General features: G+C 41.3%; 1 protein-coding gene across 1 annotated transcript in view; it reads right to left on the bottom strand.

The window, feature by feature from the left end:
- Positions 1-19,484, bottom strand: part of LOC126234672 (protein gooseberry-neuro-like) — a 433,892-nt gene that overhangs the window by 164,495 nt on the left and 249,913 nt on the right. Inside the window, exon 3 of the mRNA XM_049943412.1 lies at positions 16,961-17,081. Within this exon, the coding sequence (XP_049799369.1) occupies positions 16,961-17,081 (121 nt within the window). The remainder of the gene's footprint in view (positions 1-16,960; positions 17,082-19,484) is intronic.

The raw sequence follows: 19,484 nt of genomic DNA, 5'->3' as shown, positions 1-19,484 counted from the left end.
AAAATCTGCTTACCAAGCCAGTTCTCAGTATACTATCCAGATCTGTGTGTCGTCCAGAAGGCACTGGACAACATGAGATTTTCTGCTGGAGGGTAGTTTCTTCTTTGCACGTACTCTGTTAGTACTCCGGAGGCCAGTCAGCAAATATTCTCCGCGGATACGATAGTTTAGGTGCCTTAGGACACTAAACAACTTCTGCACAGGCGGGGTAATTTTTGTAGCTCACGAAATAGTGTAGTCCACCGCCAGCTCTTGTGGGTGTAGTTAGAGTCATCCGCCGGCTAGGGCGGAAGCAGTGTTACTATTTTTCACTCTTTGCTTAGTATGTGCTTTGCCAGAAAAGCTGCCTTCTAGGGTTCTCTTAGCACCTTCAAGGAACGTTTATAATACACCACGATCCAGTTAGACGCTCGAAGTGTTTGATGACTGATCAGTGGTTTCTGTTTTAGCCTCAGAAAAGTTAGGGTGTCAAGAGCTCAGCATAGATAGTAAAGGTTAACATAACTCGCAGTTCTACCAGTGACTGTCCGAAAATAACAATTTTACTATCGACTTGATCGATTCGTAGCACATCCTACGACTCACACACGTCGTTCCACTGCTGCGCCGAACTGTGGTCTCTGGATCTCACGCACATAGGTTAGGGTTTTAAAGGACTTTCAGTGCTCACCAGTCGCACGACTCCTTTGTAATGAAGATAACGACGATGGTTAATGTTTTAGGGCGCTAAACGGCGAGGTCATCTCCATTTTTCCTGCGTAAAGGTAATGAAGATAAGGTCAGCAGTCACCGCTACATCAAGGATGTTTTCGGACACCTGGTAATTGACTTAAATGTGAGCTGTAGTCAGCCTTCGCCTTTATGACGGCTTGAATCTACTAGGGATACTTTCAGTGAGATGATTTCCGCGTCCAGTGACGTCTGTGGGCTGAGGATGACACGGCGGCCGGTCGGTACCGTTGGGCCTTCATGACCTGTTCTGGCGGAGTTTAGTTTTAGTGAGTCTGAATGTCTGTGTAGGAATGGCAGGCTGTTCTTCCTCAATAGCCGAAACCAGTGAATGTGACATTGGATTCTGGTGTCTGGAGCGAAGTTGGCGTCTAGATAACTCAATGCCTTCATCGAAAAAACGTTTTCAGTTGCCTACGGAAACATGAATGTAACCAGGCGTGTACTTCTTCGTCCGAAGCAATTCGATGCTCACGAATGTCTTCCTTCAGAACTCCAAAAATATGGAACTCGCATATGGAGAGATCGGCGCAGGCCGGAGTGGCCTTGCGGTTCTAGGTGCTACAGTCTGGAACCGGGCGGCCGCTACAGTCGCAGGTTCGAATCCTGCCTCGGGCATGGAAGTGTGTGATGTCCTAAGCTTAGTTAGGTTTAATTAGTTCTGAGTTCTAGGCGACTGATGACCTCAGAAGTTAAGTCGCATAGTGCTCAGAGCCATTTGAACCATTTGAAGAGATCGGGAGTGTATGGAGGATGTGTAAGGGCTTCCCAGCGAAACTTCTGCAGTGTAGTCGAAACGACCTTGGCAACGCGTGGGAGGGCATTTCCCTGCAACAATGATGGTGCCCGTCAACTTTGGCTATGAGCACTATGGGACTTAACTTCTGTGGTCATCAGTCCCCTAGAACTTAGAACTACTTAAACCTAACTAACCTAAGGACATCATCACACACACCCATGCCCGAGGCAGGATTCGAACCTGCGACCGTAGCGGTCGCGCGGTTCCAGACTGTAGCGCTTAGAACAGCTCGGCCACCCCGGCCGGCCCCGACAACTTTCCTGCCCGCTTGGGCTTGACGGTGCGCCTCAGTATTTGCAAAATATCCAAGTACCACTGTGCCGCCATGTTCCGGGAAGATAATGAGCAGCGGTTCACTGCTGTCAAATAAAAAGGTCATCATGTGTTTCTCGGCGCTGGCGTGCCTATTGCTTCGACTTCGTAGCCCAAGTTTCGCTGGGAAGGCCTTTAAAATTCTCCATACTGTCCCAATATCTCCCCGTGAGATTTCCATATTTTTAGACCCCGGAAGAAAGACAGGTGTGGATGTCGGTTTCTTTCGGGTGAAGAGCTGCGCCGCTTGGGTACAGTCGTGGTTCCATAGGTAACCGCAGACATTTTTCCATGGGGGCATTGACCTTCTTGCCTCATAGCAGGATAAATGGAGTAACAGATAAGGCGCTTATTTTCGAAATAATGAACAATTTACTTACTCTCTTTTCCATCTGCCTTGTTTTCATGTGACTGCCCCTTTACAGAGTCTGGCATGTCGTCTCATGGAGCTGGTGGAGAACGTGCGGCCATTAAAAGATGTGTTAATTGTTTACATTATTAGCTACTTGGAGCAAACAGCTTTCAATCTTTATACAGTACGTGAAGACCCAAGAAGTAAATGAGACAAAATGTATGCCTTACTCCGAAATAAAGAACCAACGCAAGGTGTTATTAAACATCCTTATCAAAATAGCTTTCGCTACAGTGATAGTGGTGAAAGTTTCATAGTAGACCGAGCAGGTACACGATCTCACACATGCATGTGTAGAAAAGTAAAGGGATAACATCGTAGAAGCACACCCTACAACGAGTGAACCACATAGTTTTACTAGCCTTCCACCTTCTACGTTTCTTCCCCCAGCCACACGAAAGCAGAAAAGAAGGAAGAAACAAAAATTTGACTTTTAAATGTCTCCTGTAATACAGAGGAATGCAATCAGCTTCAGAGTTGATGTTGAAGTAATTAAATTCCTAGCGCAGGAACAACTGATTTCTGCAAATCTCCAAAAGACTGATTTTAAACTTTCCTACGTAACTCCACTACAGTTATATACATTTTTCAGGAGAGGTGTCCCCAGTGGAGAAAGGGTGCTGTGTGGAAGAGTCGTCTTTGTTCGCTTCTCCTATCAGTGATCATCTTTGTAAGTAGGCTGTTTAGGTTTTTTTATTGGTAACGCCACCTCTGTATGAAAATCACTGGCTGTGCTGTGTGCAGACTGTGGCTGGTTTGCATTGTTGTCTGCCATTGTAGTGTTGGGCAGCGGCAGCTGGATGTGAACAGCGCGTAGCGTTGCGCAGTTGGAGGTGAGCCGCCAGCAGTGGTGGATGTGGGGAGAGAGATGGCGGAGTTTTGAAATTTGTCATGAACTGCTATATATATTATGACTATTGAGGTTAATACATTGGTTGTTCTCTATCAAAATCTTTGATTTGCTAACTATGCCTATCAGTAGTTAGTGCCTTCAGTAGTTTGAATCTTTTATTTAGCTGGCAGTAGTGGCGCTCGCTTTATTGCAGTAGCTCGAGTAACCAAGATTTTTGTGAGGTAAGTGATTTGTGAAAGGTATAGGTTAATGTTAGTCAGGGCCATTCTTTTGTAGGGATTTTTGAAAGTCAGATTGCGTTGCGCTAACAAAATATTGTGTGTCAGTTAAAGCACAGTCGTGTATAAAAGGTTCAAAGGGGATGTTTCATATGTCGACCCTTAGCCGAGGATACCTCACTGGAATCTTCTGATTTTTTCTTGTAGTTTGTGTAATTAGTGTAGCTTTTGTTTATTGCTAGCGCGTAATTGTAGAGAAAATCTCCTTTGTAATTACAGTCTTTCATTGTTGTACAGTAAAACAGTTGTGGTATGCAAGTAGATTTGCACCAAGTATTTCGCAGCTGCAATTAACTAGATATTATTTTCAGTGCTATGTTAATGTGTTCTCTTATTTTTGCTCTTCAAATTGTGTTTTTCTGTGTTGTCGTGTGAAATACTGTGACAATAATGGCGTGTGAAAAACGTAATACTAGGCTCCAAAGTAAACTGAGAAATGACAGTGAAAATGAAAGCAGTGTGTTAGCGCCACCGAGTAATGAATTAACTGATGTTCAAATTAGTAATTTGGTAATTGTGCATAGGGAAATGGAGCGTGCGGCAAACAATGGCGTGGACAGGGAAACAATTAGTGAAGAGGGAAGCATTATCGATCGATCGGTCGGCAACAGCTCGCCTCAGGAATCGGGAATGACAGAACACAATATTGCAAATACTGTAGACTTAGGTTTTGGGTCCTCACCGTTTTCTCAAATGAGTCAAGACACATTTTCTGCTTGTCAAAATGTGAATGTTGCCGGTGAAAATGCACTGCCAAAAAGCATAGAGAAACAGATTCCGGACACTAATACATTATTATTGCAATTAATGCAACAAATGGAACAAAATCAGAGACAAACACAGCAAAAGCTTCAAAAATTAGACACATTGGAACAAAAGCTTCAAAAGTTAGACTCAGTGGAACATACGCTTGAACAAACACGTGAAGACTTAACTACTGAGTTACATAACATCGAATCGAAATGTCAAAAAGTCTGTAATGACGTAAAAACACAAATTTGTGAGCATTTCCAACCTATTTTTTCGCGGCATGAAAATGCATTACAGAATCACGAAGCAGCCATAAAAGAACTGCAAACCATTGTTCATGAAAATCACGACACCTTGCAAGCTAAAATTGACTCAGTTGCATCTACCGATTCGGTTACGCAACTTGCAAAAACTCAGGAAAATTTAAAGGACACAGTAAATACTCTGAAACTTGGTTCAGAAAAACATACTGAGGAAATAAGTACACTATCGGAGAAAGTAGCCGAACTTTCGGATCAGTTCACTAACTTATCTGCAAAGGTAGATGATGATCTGAATGACACAAGACCTGTAGCCTTCACTGACACTGAAGAGTATGAAGAAATTAGAAAATTCAAACAAAATCAAAATCAAATCAATACACAGTACAAAAGAGAAATCCGGGAAGTACAAGATCAGTTGGCACAAGTAGTACAAGAATTACGTATTTCAGAGGACACTCGCGCCCCAATACAGGAAGAGGGACATAGAAATACGGAACAGCCACAAAATAATAACACAGCGCATTTCGGAAATTATGAAAGAAATTGGCAATGTGCACCGAATTTTGAGATGGAACGGCCGACACGACCTAACAATGATCGATATGCGACTCGCCGACATGATGATTTTGACTATAAGCTGTTCATTACTACACGTAAATTCAAAACATTTAAGAATTCTGGCAAAGACATTCATCCACAAGCATGGCTTCATCAATTCTCTCATTGTTTTCCTCCCAACTGGTCATTAGAGCACAGATTAGAATTTATGTGTGGCTATTTAGAGAATGAACCAGCTGTAAGAATGCGATCGGTCATTCACGATTGCCACAGTGAAGGAGAATTTTACCATGCCTTCCTCTTACCATGCCTTCCTCTCAGCATTTGGGTAAAATATTCCGGAGGTAAAATAGTCCCCCATTCGGATCTCGGGGCGGGGACTACTCAAGAGGACGTCGTTATCAGGAGAAAGAAAACTGGCATTCTACGGATCGGATTGTGGAATGTCAGATCCCTTAATCGGGCAGGTAGGTTAGAAAATTTAAAAAGGGAAATGGATAGGTTAAAGTTAGATATAGTGGGAATTAGTGAAGTTCGGTGGCAGGAGGAACAAGACTTTTGGTCAGGTGATTACAGGGTTATAAATACAAAATCAAATAGGGGTAATGCAGGAGTAGGTTTAATAATGAATAAAAAAAATAGGAGTGCGGGTTAGCTACTACAAACAGCATAGTGAACGCATTATTGTGGCCAAGATAGACACAAAGCCCATGCCTACTACAGTAGTACAAGTTTATATGCCAACTAGCTCTGCAGATGATGAAGAAATTGATGAAATGTATGATGAGATAAAAGAAATTATTCAGGTAGCGAAGGGAGACGAAAATTTAATAGTCATGGGTGACTGGAATTCGTCAGTAGGAAAAGGGAGAGAAGGAAACATAGTAGGTGAATATGGATTGGGGGGAAGAAATGAAAGAGGAAGCCGCCTTGTAGAATTTTGCACAGAGCATAACTTAATCATAGCTAACACTTGGTTCAAGAATCATAAAAGAAGGTTGTATACCTGGAAGAATCCTGGAGATAGTAATAGGTATCAGATAGATTATATAATGGTAAGACAGAGATTTAGGAACCAGGTTTTAAATTGTAAGACATTTCCAGGGGCAGATGTGGATTCTGACCACAATCTATTGGTTATGAACTGCAGATTGAAACTGAAGAAACTGAAAAAAGGTGGGAATTTAAGGAGATGGGACCTGGATAAACTGAAAGAACCAGAGGTTGTAGAGAGTTTCAGGGAGAGCATAAGGGAACAATTGACAGGAATGGGGGAAAGAAATACAGTAGAAGAAGAGTGGGTAGCTCTGAGGGATGAAGTAGTGAAGGCAGCAGAGGATCAAGTAGGTAAAATGACGAGGGCTAATAGAAATCCTTGGGTAACAGAAGAAATATTGAATTTAATTGATGAAAGGAGAAAATATAAAAATGCAGTAAATGAAGCAGGCAAAAGGGAATACAAACGTCTCAAAAATGAGATCGACAGAAAGTGCAAAATGGCTAAGCAGGGATGGCTAGAGGACAAATGTAAGGATGTAGAGGCTTGTCTCACTAGGGGTAAGATAGATACTGCCTACAGGAAAATTAAAGAGACCTTTGGAGAGAAGAGAATCACTTGTATGAATATCAAGAGGTCTGATGGCAACCCAGTTCTAAGCAAAGAAGGGAAGGCAGAAAGGTGGAAGGAGTATATAGAGGGTTTATACAAGGGCGATGTACTTGAGGACAGTATTATGGAAATGGAAGAGGATGTAGATGAAGATGAAATGGGAGATAAGATACTGCGTGAAGAGTTTGACAGAGCACTGAAAGACCTGAGTCGAAACAAGGCCCCCGGAGTAGACAACATTCCATTAGAACTACTGATGGCCTTGGGAGAGCCAGTCATGACAAAACTCTACCATCTGGTGAGCAAGATGTATGCGACAGGTGAAATACCCACAGACTTCAAGAAGAATATAATAATTCCAATACCAAAGAAAGCAGGTGTTGACAGATGTGAAAATTACCGAACTATCAGTTTAATAAGTCACAGCTGCAAAATACTAACGCGAATTCTTTACAGACGAATGGAAAAACTGGTAGAAGCGGACCTCGGGGAAGATCAGTTTGGATTCCGCAGAAATGTTGGAACACGTGAGGCAATACTAACCTTACGACTTATCTTAGAAGAAAGATTAAGAAAAGGCAAACCTACGTTTCTAGCATTTGTAGACTTAGAGAAAGCTTTTGACAACGTTAACTGGAATACTCTCTTTCAAATTCTGAAGGTGGCAGGGGTAAAATACAGGGAGCGAAAGGCTATTTACAATTTGTACAGAAACCAGATGGCAGTTATAAGAGTCGAGGGGCATGAAAGGGAAGCAGTGGTTGGGAAAGGAGTGAGACAGGGTTGTAGCCTCTCCCCGATGTTATTCAATCTGTATATTGAGGAAGCAGTAAAGGAAACAAAAGAAAAATTCGGAGTAGGTATTAAAATTCATGGAGAAGAAGTAAAAACTTTGAGGTTCGCCGATGACATTGTAATTCTGTCAGAGACAGCAAAGGACTTGGAAGAGCAGTTGAACGGAATGGACAGTGTCTTGAAAGGAGGATATAAGATGAACATCAACAAAAGCAAAACGAGGATAATGGAATGTAGTCAAATTAAATCGGGTGATGCAGAGGGGATTAGATTAGGAAATGAGACACTTAAAGTAGTAAAGGAGTTTTGCTATTTAGGGAGTAAAATAACTGATGATGTTCGAAGTAGAGAGGATATAAAATGTAGACTGGCAATGGCAAGGAAATCGTTTCTGAAGAAGAGAAATTTGTTAACATCGAGTATAGATTTAAGTGTCAGGAAGTCGTTTCTGAAAGTATTTGTATGGAGTGTAGCCATGTATGGAAGTGAAACATGGACGATAACTAGTTTGGACAAGAAGAGAATAGAAGCTCTCGAAATGTGGTGCTACAGAAGAATGCTGAAGATAAGGTGGGTAGATCACGTAACTAATGAGGAGGTACTGAATAGGATTGGGGAGAAGAGAAGTTTGTGGCACAACTTGACTAGAAGAAGGGATCGGTTGGTAGGACATGTTTTGAGGCATCAAGGGATCACAAATTTAGCATTGGAGGGCAGCGTGGAGGGTAAAAATCGTAGAGGGAGACCAAGAGATCAATACACTAAGCAGATTCAGAAGGATGTAGGTTGCAGTAGGTACTGGGAGATGAAGAAGCTTGCACAGGATAGAGTAGCATGGAGAGCTGCATCAAACCAGTCTCAGGACTGAAGACCACAACAACAAACCTCTCAGCAAATTGGTCTCAAGCCACACAAGACCGAGTAAAACATAGCATCATAATGATGAAACGTTTCGAACAATCTGAATTTTCCAGTATTATGAAATATTTTGAAGACATGTTGCATAAGAATCAGTATCTTTCAAACCCATACAGCCCCTCAGAACTCATCCGAATTTGCTTAATCAAATTACCTGAACATTTACGGCATATTATTTTAGCAGGACGTTGCAAAGACGACATTGAAGCTTTTCAGGGACTGTTACAAGAACTGGAAATTGACACTGACAATCGGGGAACGCGGAAACAGGAGCAGAACAATTACAGGTCACATCTGTCACAATTCCGCGATGAAAGAAATAATAACTGGACACGACAAGGCTATTCTTACAACACATATCGTGACCAAAACAGACACCACCCGTTTAACAACCGTTGGCATAGTAGTAATAATTACAGGGAAAGATCACCTCTCCGCAGTAATGACTATCACAGAGACAATCAGAGAAACAGACAATATGGGAACCAAAACAATTAGTATTACGAGAGACAGAATAACTTTAGACGCAACGGTCCAGCGCGCAGTTACGATTCAGGGAGAAATTCTTCACCACTTAACCAACAAGAAAGAAACCACAGGAACTACCGACATGACGATAGACGATATGATCGTAACGACAGACCTGAATTGCATCAGAACTGGCGGGATTTAAACAGGGCAGGGCCCTCTCGGCAAGGTGAATTTGTAGAAGTTAGGTCTCCTAATCCCAATAACGACGCGCACCAACAAAGGGACAGACAATGACTCGCACCGCAGGCAGCAGCGTGCGCCGGCTGGCTCAGAGAAAAATAACATAGACGCTAACCTTGAGAAAAATTCCAGTATTCTTTACCGACGTATATCACTTGACAATTGCGTTAAAGTTGAAACTCTGAGTACTGTGAAGAGTAAAGGTTTACACCACATTTCACATGTAAAACCGTTTATTGAAAGATAATCTGCTTTTTAACTTTGTCTTTGCCATAAAACTCTTCACTTCACATTTCTAGTATGCATTGTCAGACTTAGAAACTGTTACCATGCAACAATGTTTGAAGTTAAATATCCAGTCTAGAACCTAGGGAACATTTTTAAACAGAAATTACGAATGCATTGTTATAGTGAACAGACGACACAGTGTTGTATTTGTACATTCTTGCTTGTTAGTTGCACGATTATGTAACGACTATCAGGCTTACATACGTAGGACACATACTGGTACTGCTAATGAGATTCTAATGCAACATTTTGGTTTACTTGAAAATACATTCTGGATTTAAAGTACCAGATGACACAGTGGTTAGTTTATGTGACAGCTACACGATTTTATCACGACGCTACTAGTGAGTGACAGTTTACAATGTTGCTTTTGCAGTGTTTCTGTTTTATATCTGCACAGTTTTCTGTTTTATTCTGGAAAGTAAAACATGTTTTAGTAGTAACTTTTGTTGTATAGCTACAATGAGACAGCCTTTTCCATAGCACAACAATACGTTACGGTACAGTCCTTTCTTCATCACAACAATAAGCGTAATAACTACGATATCTATACGCAAAGATTTTCACTTTCGTTTATGATGAGGTAAGTACATTGACTTCTGCAGAACTTAGCTTTCGGAGGACGATAACTACGAGACTTCCACAGAGAGTATCTTACAACATGACGCACAGTTTAGCGCTACAATACACGTATTTGAGTGATTAATTTCGCACTTAAAACATTTATTTTTTTAAAGATATTTGAAGTGCAATGATACAAGGGTTTTCCGTGATACATTTCATTCCATTGCTGTAATCTGTAACACCTGAGGGTATAATTACATTAATCCTCAGGGGGGTACACGCTTACTTTGTGTACCATGTGTTTGGCAAGCACAAGGAGCCCTAGCTAATATGGTATTTGCTTATACAACTTTACACATCGGTACCATATTTCTCTAACACATAAATTACACAGCTTAACAGAGAAAGAAACATTTTTTTTACTACGTCAGTGACAGATGTTTTCGCAATTACACAGTTGGATACCTTCACACTTATGAAATTGTATTTTGTCTGTACTTTGTAAACTGTTCATATTTTTTCGGAACCATTGTGATACTATGAGAGCTTTGAATGATGTATTTGGTATGAGATCATGATTTTTAAGGTACGTTTGAGGTAGATGACACTATTGAAATGAGCAGAGAATATGTTTTAGGGTTTTGAAATTATTGCAGAAAGCTACGACGTTTTTGAGATTTGACTGAGGTGTTATGATGTTATTTTTACGACGACGATGTGTATTATGCTGTTGAGGTATGTTTATGATCAATAAGCTGATGCTATATAAGGAATGTGATTACGTGTTTATATGTATATGAATAATGAATAGAAGTTAGGGACTATGGTTTGTGAAAAAGGTTGTTGGAAACCAAGAATCGTACTTTAAGAGTTATGAAATGTGTGTATATGCGTGAATGTATCACAATGCTGGCGAAAATATTTTGGACGCTGTTATATTTATAGGATTTTGTTTCTACAGATTTGTAACCCAAATTCTTGACCTGTGAAATATATTTATATGAGACTGTCACTGTAGCGGAAACTGGTGTCGTAAATATTTCGGTAAGAAAGTTCAGTGACCACCTGCACGTAATGCGTCATGGGCACCCAGCTGAGTGGCCAGGTGTGGCTGCTGCCTTGAGTAAAAGCCATTAGGTGGTAGAAAAAAAAAAGGGAGGCCATTATCCTCGCTATTGACGTTCCTTTGTAGAAAGCATCGCAAAAACGACACAGTCGAACTTGAAAACATATGATTACACTGTGGAGCTCTTAATTTATGATATTTCCTGAAATGAAATGATGAGAAACATTTCACATCTATTGTCTTTCTAGTTGGAAGATTGTTTACGGCACTATGAAATGCCATATGGCTAGTGAATGACGTTTCACGCCTTGCTTTGCTCATTTCGTTTAATATCTAGTTTCTAGCTGCACTTGAGCATTGGTTAAAATAAAATTTTATAGATGTACTAATACAAATATTTTCTGTCTACAGATCGAGTAAATAATAATTTTTTTCAAAAAAATGAGGGAGCACAAAAAGACATTTACCTTCACAGGAACTGCATACATAATTTTCTTTTCTAGTACTTAGTAATTTTTTGTATAATTAGCTTTTGTGGTGCACCACTTTAATTACATAGACATTAAGATGTGAATAGACATTTCCCTTATCTGCATTGTTATCTTTAGTGTACTATTTTTTTTTGCTTGAGCTATGTCATGTTTAGGTATTTCATTTTCTGCTGCTGTTTGCCAGGCATAGTGTTGCTGAATTTGAATTTGTGTTACTCTGCTAAGCCAGATTTATTTTTCTTGTTTGCTGCGCTTTGCCTCATATTAGTTGTAATGTGAATTGCTTGGTAATTTAGATTTACTGTAGCTTGCTTTGCAAATTTCCATGTTTTTTTTTGTCATTGCTGTTTGTGTTAATTGTTTTGTGCTGCTGCATTGCCTCGTCCCTTAGTTTAATATCTGAGCTCAGTAGATTTAAGTTAGCTTAAGAGGGGGTAGACTATATAAGAACCTAACTATGGAGAATAGGGAAAGAATGCTTTGAAAGTTATATGAAAACGATTTGGGCCTAAATGAGTATTGTACAATGAGCCATATTTATTTTGAAAGAAATATGGTTAGAATACAGAAAAGAGGTACAGATAGAACTTTTTGGGAATAATGATGAACGAAGGGAGATCTCCAAGAACAAAAAAGGTTTTGTTCGCAAAATACTGCAGTACCAAAAGTTACACTGAAAACGAACCCTGTCCTTTCCATTGTGTTATCCCCCTATGTGTTTGTGTACCCTTGTGTATTTGTTTTCTTCCTGTCTCTGTGTAGTTTCATAGAATTTTTTTTCTAATACTATTCACTATGATGAGGAATACTGTTATCCTCAAATATAATTGGTTTTGATAATATGTTATTTAACTTGTAAATATGCTTAGATATTATTTATTCTGTTTTGTTTTAATGCTCATGTGTGAAGTTGATGTTTCGAAAGTTATTCTGAACTTTTATGTATCTACTTATCTCATCATTCCTGTAACATTGATGTATATGTTTATTTCTATTCTGTTGTAAAGCCTGTACTACAAATGTTATCTGTATTGTTATGTTCTTGAATGATGTATTTTGTACCTTGTTATTGTATTCTTATGTTATAAAATTGTAATTGACAGCAGTTCATCAAATTAAGTAACTTGTAAGTTACATTTCACTGCACACGTTTCTATTGGTCATAGTATATGGACAATATGTGAGAAGTAGGGACTGTTAGTGTTTGCACATGTGTTAATAATTCAGCAAGGGACTGGTTAACAGCATTGCTGGTTCTCAGGACAATTCAAAAACTTTGTGAGTGCACAAGTGGTGGTTATGGACTTGCTCTATTATCCGCAAGACTCTTCAATGGTGATTGTGCACCTGCATAGTCACAACAGATGGCTGCTGGCCATCTCTACAAGGACTACAGTGGGTCTGCATCTTTGATGACCCACCAGTACCATTATCTCTACAAGGACTACAGTGGGTCTACATCTTTGATGATCCATCAATACCATTATTTCTACAAGGACTGCATTGGGTCTGCACCTCTGGTGGCCCACCAATACCGTAATCTCTACCAGGACTACAGTGGGTCTGCTCTGTGATGACCTACCCACCAATACTCTTCAAAACGTCGACTGACTCCACAGCTCGAGTAACCAAGATTTTTGTGAGGTAAGTGATTTGTGAAAGGTATAGGTTAATGTTAGTCAGGGCCATTCTTTTGTAGGGATTTTTGAAAGTCAGATTGCGTTGCGCTAACAAAATATTGTGTGTCAGTTAAAGCACAGTCGTGTAAAATTTTTTCAAAGGGGACGTTTCATCTTAACCACAGCACTCAGTTGTTGCTGCTGTCAACTGCGTGTCAACTTGCACTTCAAGGTGTTTGCTATACCTACTAACATACTCTGACAGTAAGGCTCTCAATGAGCTTGTGAACGAACTCTACTATTTTTTTTTTTTTTTTTTTTTTTTGCTTTTAGGAGATTTCAATAGATACGGTGTGCTATGGGGCTCTACAGTACATGCCCCAGAGATCGACAAATAGAGAGCCTCCTATCATCAGAAGACATACATTTTCTGAACACTGGATGAATCATAGTCATTCTCTACCAATGACCTAGCTTTCAGCTCTCCAGCAGTCGCAAATACACTTCAGTGAGCAGTAATTAGGAACCTCCATTCCAATGTCCACTTCTCAATCCAGTTGTTCCTCTATGAAACAACAGTACTCAAAAAGTTCGACAGAAGTGACTCCTCAGCAAGACTAAGTGGGTTATTTACAGCCCGATGACGTATCTGAGAAGCACAGCAGTATTCTGGCCTGGGCGCTGTGTTGGACAAAGCCACCGAGCCCTTCATACCGATGACTGTAAGACCAAACGGTGCGCTCAGTATATGCCTGCCAAATTAATGTACTGTTCTGATGGGTGAATCTCACCCAGTGTTTATGACGAAATCTTCATCACAGTCCGAGCAGGGACACGATCCCATACACGCGTAGAAGTAGACCTATACTGTAGCGGATGAGATGTGATATGACGCAAAAATTCGTCACGTCCGATTCATTAAGTGCTTTGGCCAGTACACCAGTAATTCCGAAACATTCAGGTTGTTTATTTCTTTTAGCGGGATCGGGGAAGGTTTTGTTTTTTGCTAGGTGCCAGATCGCTTGGGAATTAGGGAGAATGTGCTGGGATGCACTGCAGCTAATGAGACATGTCTTCAAATTAGTTGGTCAAGGTGGTATTTCATACATGCTATGGTATCGCTATTGAACGAATATATTGTTCACCACTACAAGAACAAGTGGCTGAAGGTGACTGTTAGAAGCTGCTGTCCATAAAGTAAACAATATGTTTAATTCTGACCAACCAAGTAGATGTGGTAAAGCAGCTGTGACCAGACTTTGTAAAAGGCATTCCCTGTCGACGCACGATTCTTCCTCCCAAGAGGGGACTCACCAATATCCGATACTTGGATATAACTCTCTCGGAACGTCTAATTTAAGTCACTCTGGTTTGGTTTCTGACAAGAGGGCATCTCTAAAATTAGCCAATGCCTTGGCCTCTATTGTAGGTGTCAATTGGACGCCTGTTCACATGTTTTAAAATTTGAAGTAGCGTCACAATTTCTCCCTCACGTTTCGGACGTCGATTCGAACAGCGATTCGAACATCTGTGGGACTGATCAGATCTTTCTCACTTTCTTGTGTGTCAGTAGTCAATTATAATATATACGAGCGCATGACGAAAAAGTAATCCCTTCTAATTTCTTGTGTCCAACTCCTAAAGAATTTAAAATAAAAATTACTTTATTAACATTCTACATCTATATCCGTATCTACATATTTATTTCTCAGCATAGTCAGCCTCCCCATAAACACATATCTCCCAACGACAGTCCAGTTTGTTGATACTGTCACTGTAGAATGTTTACTTTTGTTGAATGAGTCACACCGCTACATCACAATGAAAGTGAAGTCCTCGAAGGTGTTCTTTAGTTAACGAATTAGTTACACGTTCCATAGATCATTTGAACGATTCTTTTATCGAAATGTTGTGGAACGAGTCAGTTTACATGTTTTGCATGCATGATTACTGTTAACATAAATGAACACAATAATATTCTATTCGTACTCATGCTACTACGCCAAAAACTTTTTCTTTCTGACTACCAAGTTTAAGTACTGGAAAAAAATGAAAATCGGATGGGACTTCATGGAGGAAGATCATTAACAATGAACCCAAGGTGTCGCACTGTTGCACATGTCACAGGGCTCGTGTGTGGTGTGTCATTGTCAGGTTGAAGGAGATGGCACTCCGTGTGTGGACGGACTCTTCGAATTAGAGCTCTCAGATTTCTGAGGGTCTCGCAGTACCTTGCAGAGTTTATGGTGGTGCCTATGGCCATGAATTCCAAATAATTGACACGTTAAACATCCCAGAAAACTGGGAAAACGACTGCCTGTTGATGGCATGGTCTTTAACTATTTTGCCTTCGAATGTTGTGTTTGATGCTCTCTTGTTTTCCGAGTGGAAATGGTGACCCCAGCTTTCATCACCAGTTGTAATGTTGCTAAGAAACTCATCACACTCACATTCTAAACGCAAAAGAAATTGTTGACAGATGCATACTAACCCCTCTGTTTCATGTTAGGAGTGAGTATTCAAGGCACCATCCGTGCTTACAGTTTTCTGTACCGCAGTTCTGCAAAGATGGGCTGCACACAGTCTCGCGATATGCCAAATTACCTCATAGATAAATCTGTGTTATCCGACGATTTTATCTGATGAGTCCATCAACCCGATTCCTATCTATCTCGTCGGGTGCCTTACGCGGTCTTCCACTTCGAAATCTGTCACACACGTTAAGTACCACGTTTCCTTCAGCACAAGTACGGACAGCCCTACGTCGCACATTACTGATGTTAATACCATCATCACCATAAACAGCAGTCATTCCTCTATGGATTTCAATTTCTGACACGTTTTCTGCCGTCAGAAACTCGATTACAGTACGCTGTTTTTTACACACCGGCACAGTTTAAATTAGACACCGCCATGTTATACACTACTGTTCGGAGTCCTCCAGCGGCAGAGGATTATAACTAACGTGAGATAAGCGAGAAAGTGGACTGAGTAATATGCATGGCATATAAGACCTCAGCCGATATGGAGGACACTATAAAAAAGTCGGAGGATGTTGCTTAGCACGTCCTAGTATAATCTTCTTTAACAAATTAAGCAATATTTTATCTTACGACTTCATTTGTATGAAACCGAGTGCACTCGCGCGCCTGTGTGTGTGTGTGTGTGTGTGTGTGTGTGTGAGAGAGAGAGAGAGAGAGAGAGAGAGAGAGAGAGAGTGTCTGTATGAAGATTGTATTTGCAAGAGACACGCTCTTTCCTGTAATTTTCATAAGTAGCCAATCAGATATATATATATATATATATATATATATATATATATATATATATATATATATGAAATGTTGTTTTACATAATTTTGTTTTACTACTTGATGATGCATTTTGAGTCATTTTATCTCGAGACTGTTCTAAGAAGAATGAATGGAAAGGAAGTTTTAAGCTCACTCGTCTCAGCAGAATATTGAATGAGCGTTAATAAACCTGCAGCAGAGTGCTCCAAATCCAGCCTTAAGCCGTTGGTTTTGCCTTGGGAACGTCTGAGAGGAAGTGGTCTGCTGATTCCTTCACACTATCGGTGAAGTCTGTACATCTGAATTTATGGCTGTTGCAATGTAATGCTTGTTTATGTTGTATTAATGTTTTCTTTTTAAAACATAATCATAGCGTACTCGTTTCGAAACCATTGCTATTTATAACTACCTTTCAGACCAAATTTTATTGATGAAAATTTATTTCCTACCTGTAGTCGAAGCGAACATATCCATATCGAGCGACGTCTCACTAGCGTTCGTTACTGACCTCAGCTAGAAATACGGGTCTTTCAAAAGGTGTCCTTTCGTTGCTACTTTGTCGAGAAATGTCCGTCGTAAAGTTCTGTTTGATCTTCTGGGAGGGTTAATGCCATTTCCGACTTTGACAGAAAGCGCAAAGATGATGACTCACCGCCCAGGATGCCGTCGATCGTGTAGTCCTTCTTGTCGGGGTCGAGTTCTCTTCGGGCACCCCGCAGCAGCCTGCTAATGGCCGATGCCGACGGGGCAGTATTGGCGTCGCACACACCTTCCTGAGAGAGGAGAAGAATTTTCATCAGCAATATTCGATCTTGTGTCACAATAATATGTCTTTATTTAAGAAGCATGCCAATGACGAATGCTGTGCTGGATCAGTGAAGCCAAAAGTGTCTGCACTGTGCACAGCAAAATCTAAAAGTGGGCTACAAGATATGCGAAAAAGGTCAGTGTTAATTAAACATAAATATTCAATTTGGAATTCATGATAAATAGACGAACTATACTGGTGAGCCAAAACATTATAATCATTGATGATGAGGAGGAGGAGGAGCGTAAGGGGACGCATGCGGGAGACCCGCACCGCCGTACTAGGTTCAAAATGGTTCAAATGGCTCTGAGCACTATGGGACTCAACTTCTGGGGTCGTCAGTTCCCTAGCACTTAGAACTACTTAAACCTAACTAACCTAAGGACATCACACACATCCATGCCCGAGGCAGGATTCGAACCTGCGACCGTAGTGCTCGCGCGGTTCCAGACTGTAGCGCCTAGAGCCGCTCGGCCACTCCGGCCGGCGCCGTACTAGGCAAGGTCCTAGCGGAGGTGGTTTGCCATTGCCTTCCTCTGACCGTAATGGGGATGAATGATGATGAAGACGACAGAACAACACCCAGTCATCTCAAGGGAGGAAAATCCCTGACCCCACCTGGAATCGAACCCGGGATCCCGTGCACGGGATGCGAGAACGCTACCGCAAGACCACGAGCTGCGGACATTTATAACCACTGCCCATCTCTAATCTGAATGGCGCCAGGTGTCGCTGTGGGGACGTCACGAAGGATGGAAGAAACAGTAGATGTCCCTCCTAAGAGTCGCCAAGGGCATTTTCTGTGGTGTTTCGGCAGAGATCTGAAATTTCATTTTTCCATTGTGTTGCTTGAGTCAGCGTAAACAAATACTGTTCATCATGTTTTTCGTGCGACGCCCAGTGGTAACGGAAAGCTCCAGTCTGTTTCCCGTTACAAACAAAATTATTTTTAAACCGAAATTTTATATGTTCGTTCGATAGAGCGGTCACAAATTAGTGTAGCGCGATACTCGGTCTAGTGGTTATGTATTACCAGGGACAGCAAAACACGAAGAATAACCGGTACTCTTACAGCAACTGAGTAGCGCTGCTGCTTGGTGGTAGCAGTCAGCGCGGCCTTGGGCGATGCTGTCTCTGTTGGATGACTGGTTATCCTTCGCGTTTTGCTGTCCCTGGTAATAGATGCAGCTAAACAGAGTATCAAACTAGACTAGTTTGCGACGGGTCTATTGTACGAGCACATAAAATTACGCCTTACATTTTGTTTGAAACGGGAAACAAACCGACTCCTTTCGTCGGCACTAGGGGGCGCATGGAAGACGTGAGGAGCAGTATTTGTTTGGGCTGACTCCAGCTACACACTGAAAAAATGAAATTTCACATATCTGCGGAAACACCAGAGAAAATACCCCTGACGATTCTTTGGAGGGATATCTTTTATAAGAGAACTAGAGACGAATAGGAAACCACACTAGTGACGATATGCGCCGCAAACGTGGACCTTAGTTCAGAAGGGGCAGAGTGTTGTGGCCCGGCGCCTGGGAACGAACATCTAGGAAATAGCGAAGCGGGTCAATTGTTAGCGTGCTACTCTCGTTGGTGACACCACAGGTAGGCGACGAGATGGTGAACGTCCTCATCACAGAACTCGGAGAGCGGACGGAGGCTTACCCGCCAAGTAAAGCCGTATAGGCGGTGATCTGTACAGATATGACGACAGAATGCATTGGTGTTGTACGCACAGTTGTTTTGGATACACCTCTCAGGGCATGTTGTTGAACATGATACTCCACTAGGCGACCCCTACATGTTCTTCTGTTGACCCGACGACATTGTCAGTTACGATTTTAGTGAGCACGGCATCATCATGTTGGACCATGGAACAATGGAAACGTGCCGTCTGATCTGAAGATTCACGGTCTTCAGGCCGATGGTCGTGTCTGGAAATACCATCATTCAGTCGACTGGCGGTTCAAAACATGTAATGTGCCACAGCTGCTGGCCGCTGGGGGCAGTGTTATGGTGAACACTGACGTGGGCTTTCATAGTACCTGTAGTAGTAAGCGAAGGCGCCATGACAGTGTTGGATTACGTGAACTTTATTGCGGACCACCCGTTTCCCTTCCTACTTGATTCCATCCCAGACGGCTATAGCATCTCCCAGCACGATAAATGTTCGTGTCACACTTCTACAGGGTTATTACAAATGATTGAAGCGATTTCACAGCTCTACAATAACTTTATTATTTGAGATATTTTCACAATGCTTTGCACACACATACAAAAACTCAAAATTTTTTTTAGGCATTCACAAATGTTCGATATGTGCCCCTTTAGTGATTCGGCAGACATCAAGCCGATAATCAAG

This window comes from Schistocerca nitens, chromosome 2 (genome assembly GCF_023898315.1).
Source record: "Schistocerca nitens isolate TAMUIC-IGC-003100 chromosome 2, iqSchNite1.1, whole genome shotgun sequence".
NCBI lineage: Eukaryota > Metazoa > Arthropoda > Insecta > Orthoptera > Acrididae > Schistocerca > Schistocerca nitens.
The sequence above is the reverse complement of the archived record's forward strand: the minus strand, read 5'-3'. Positions and strand labels throughout refer to the sequence as shown.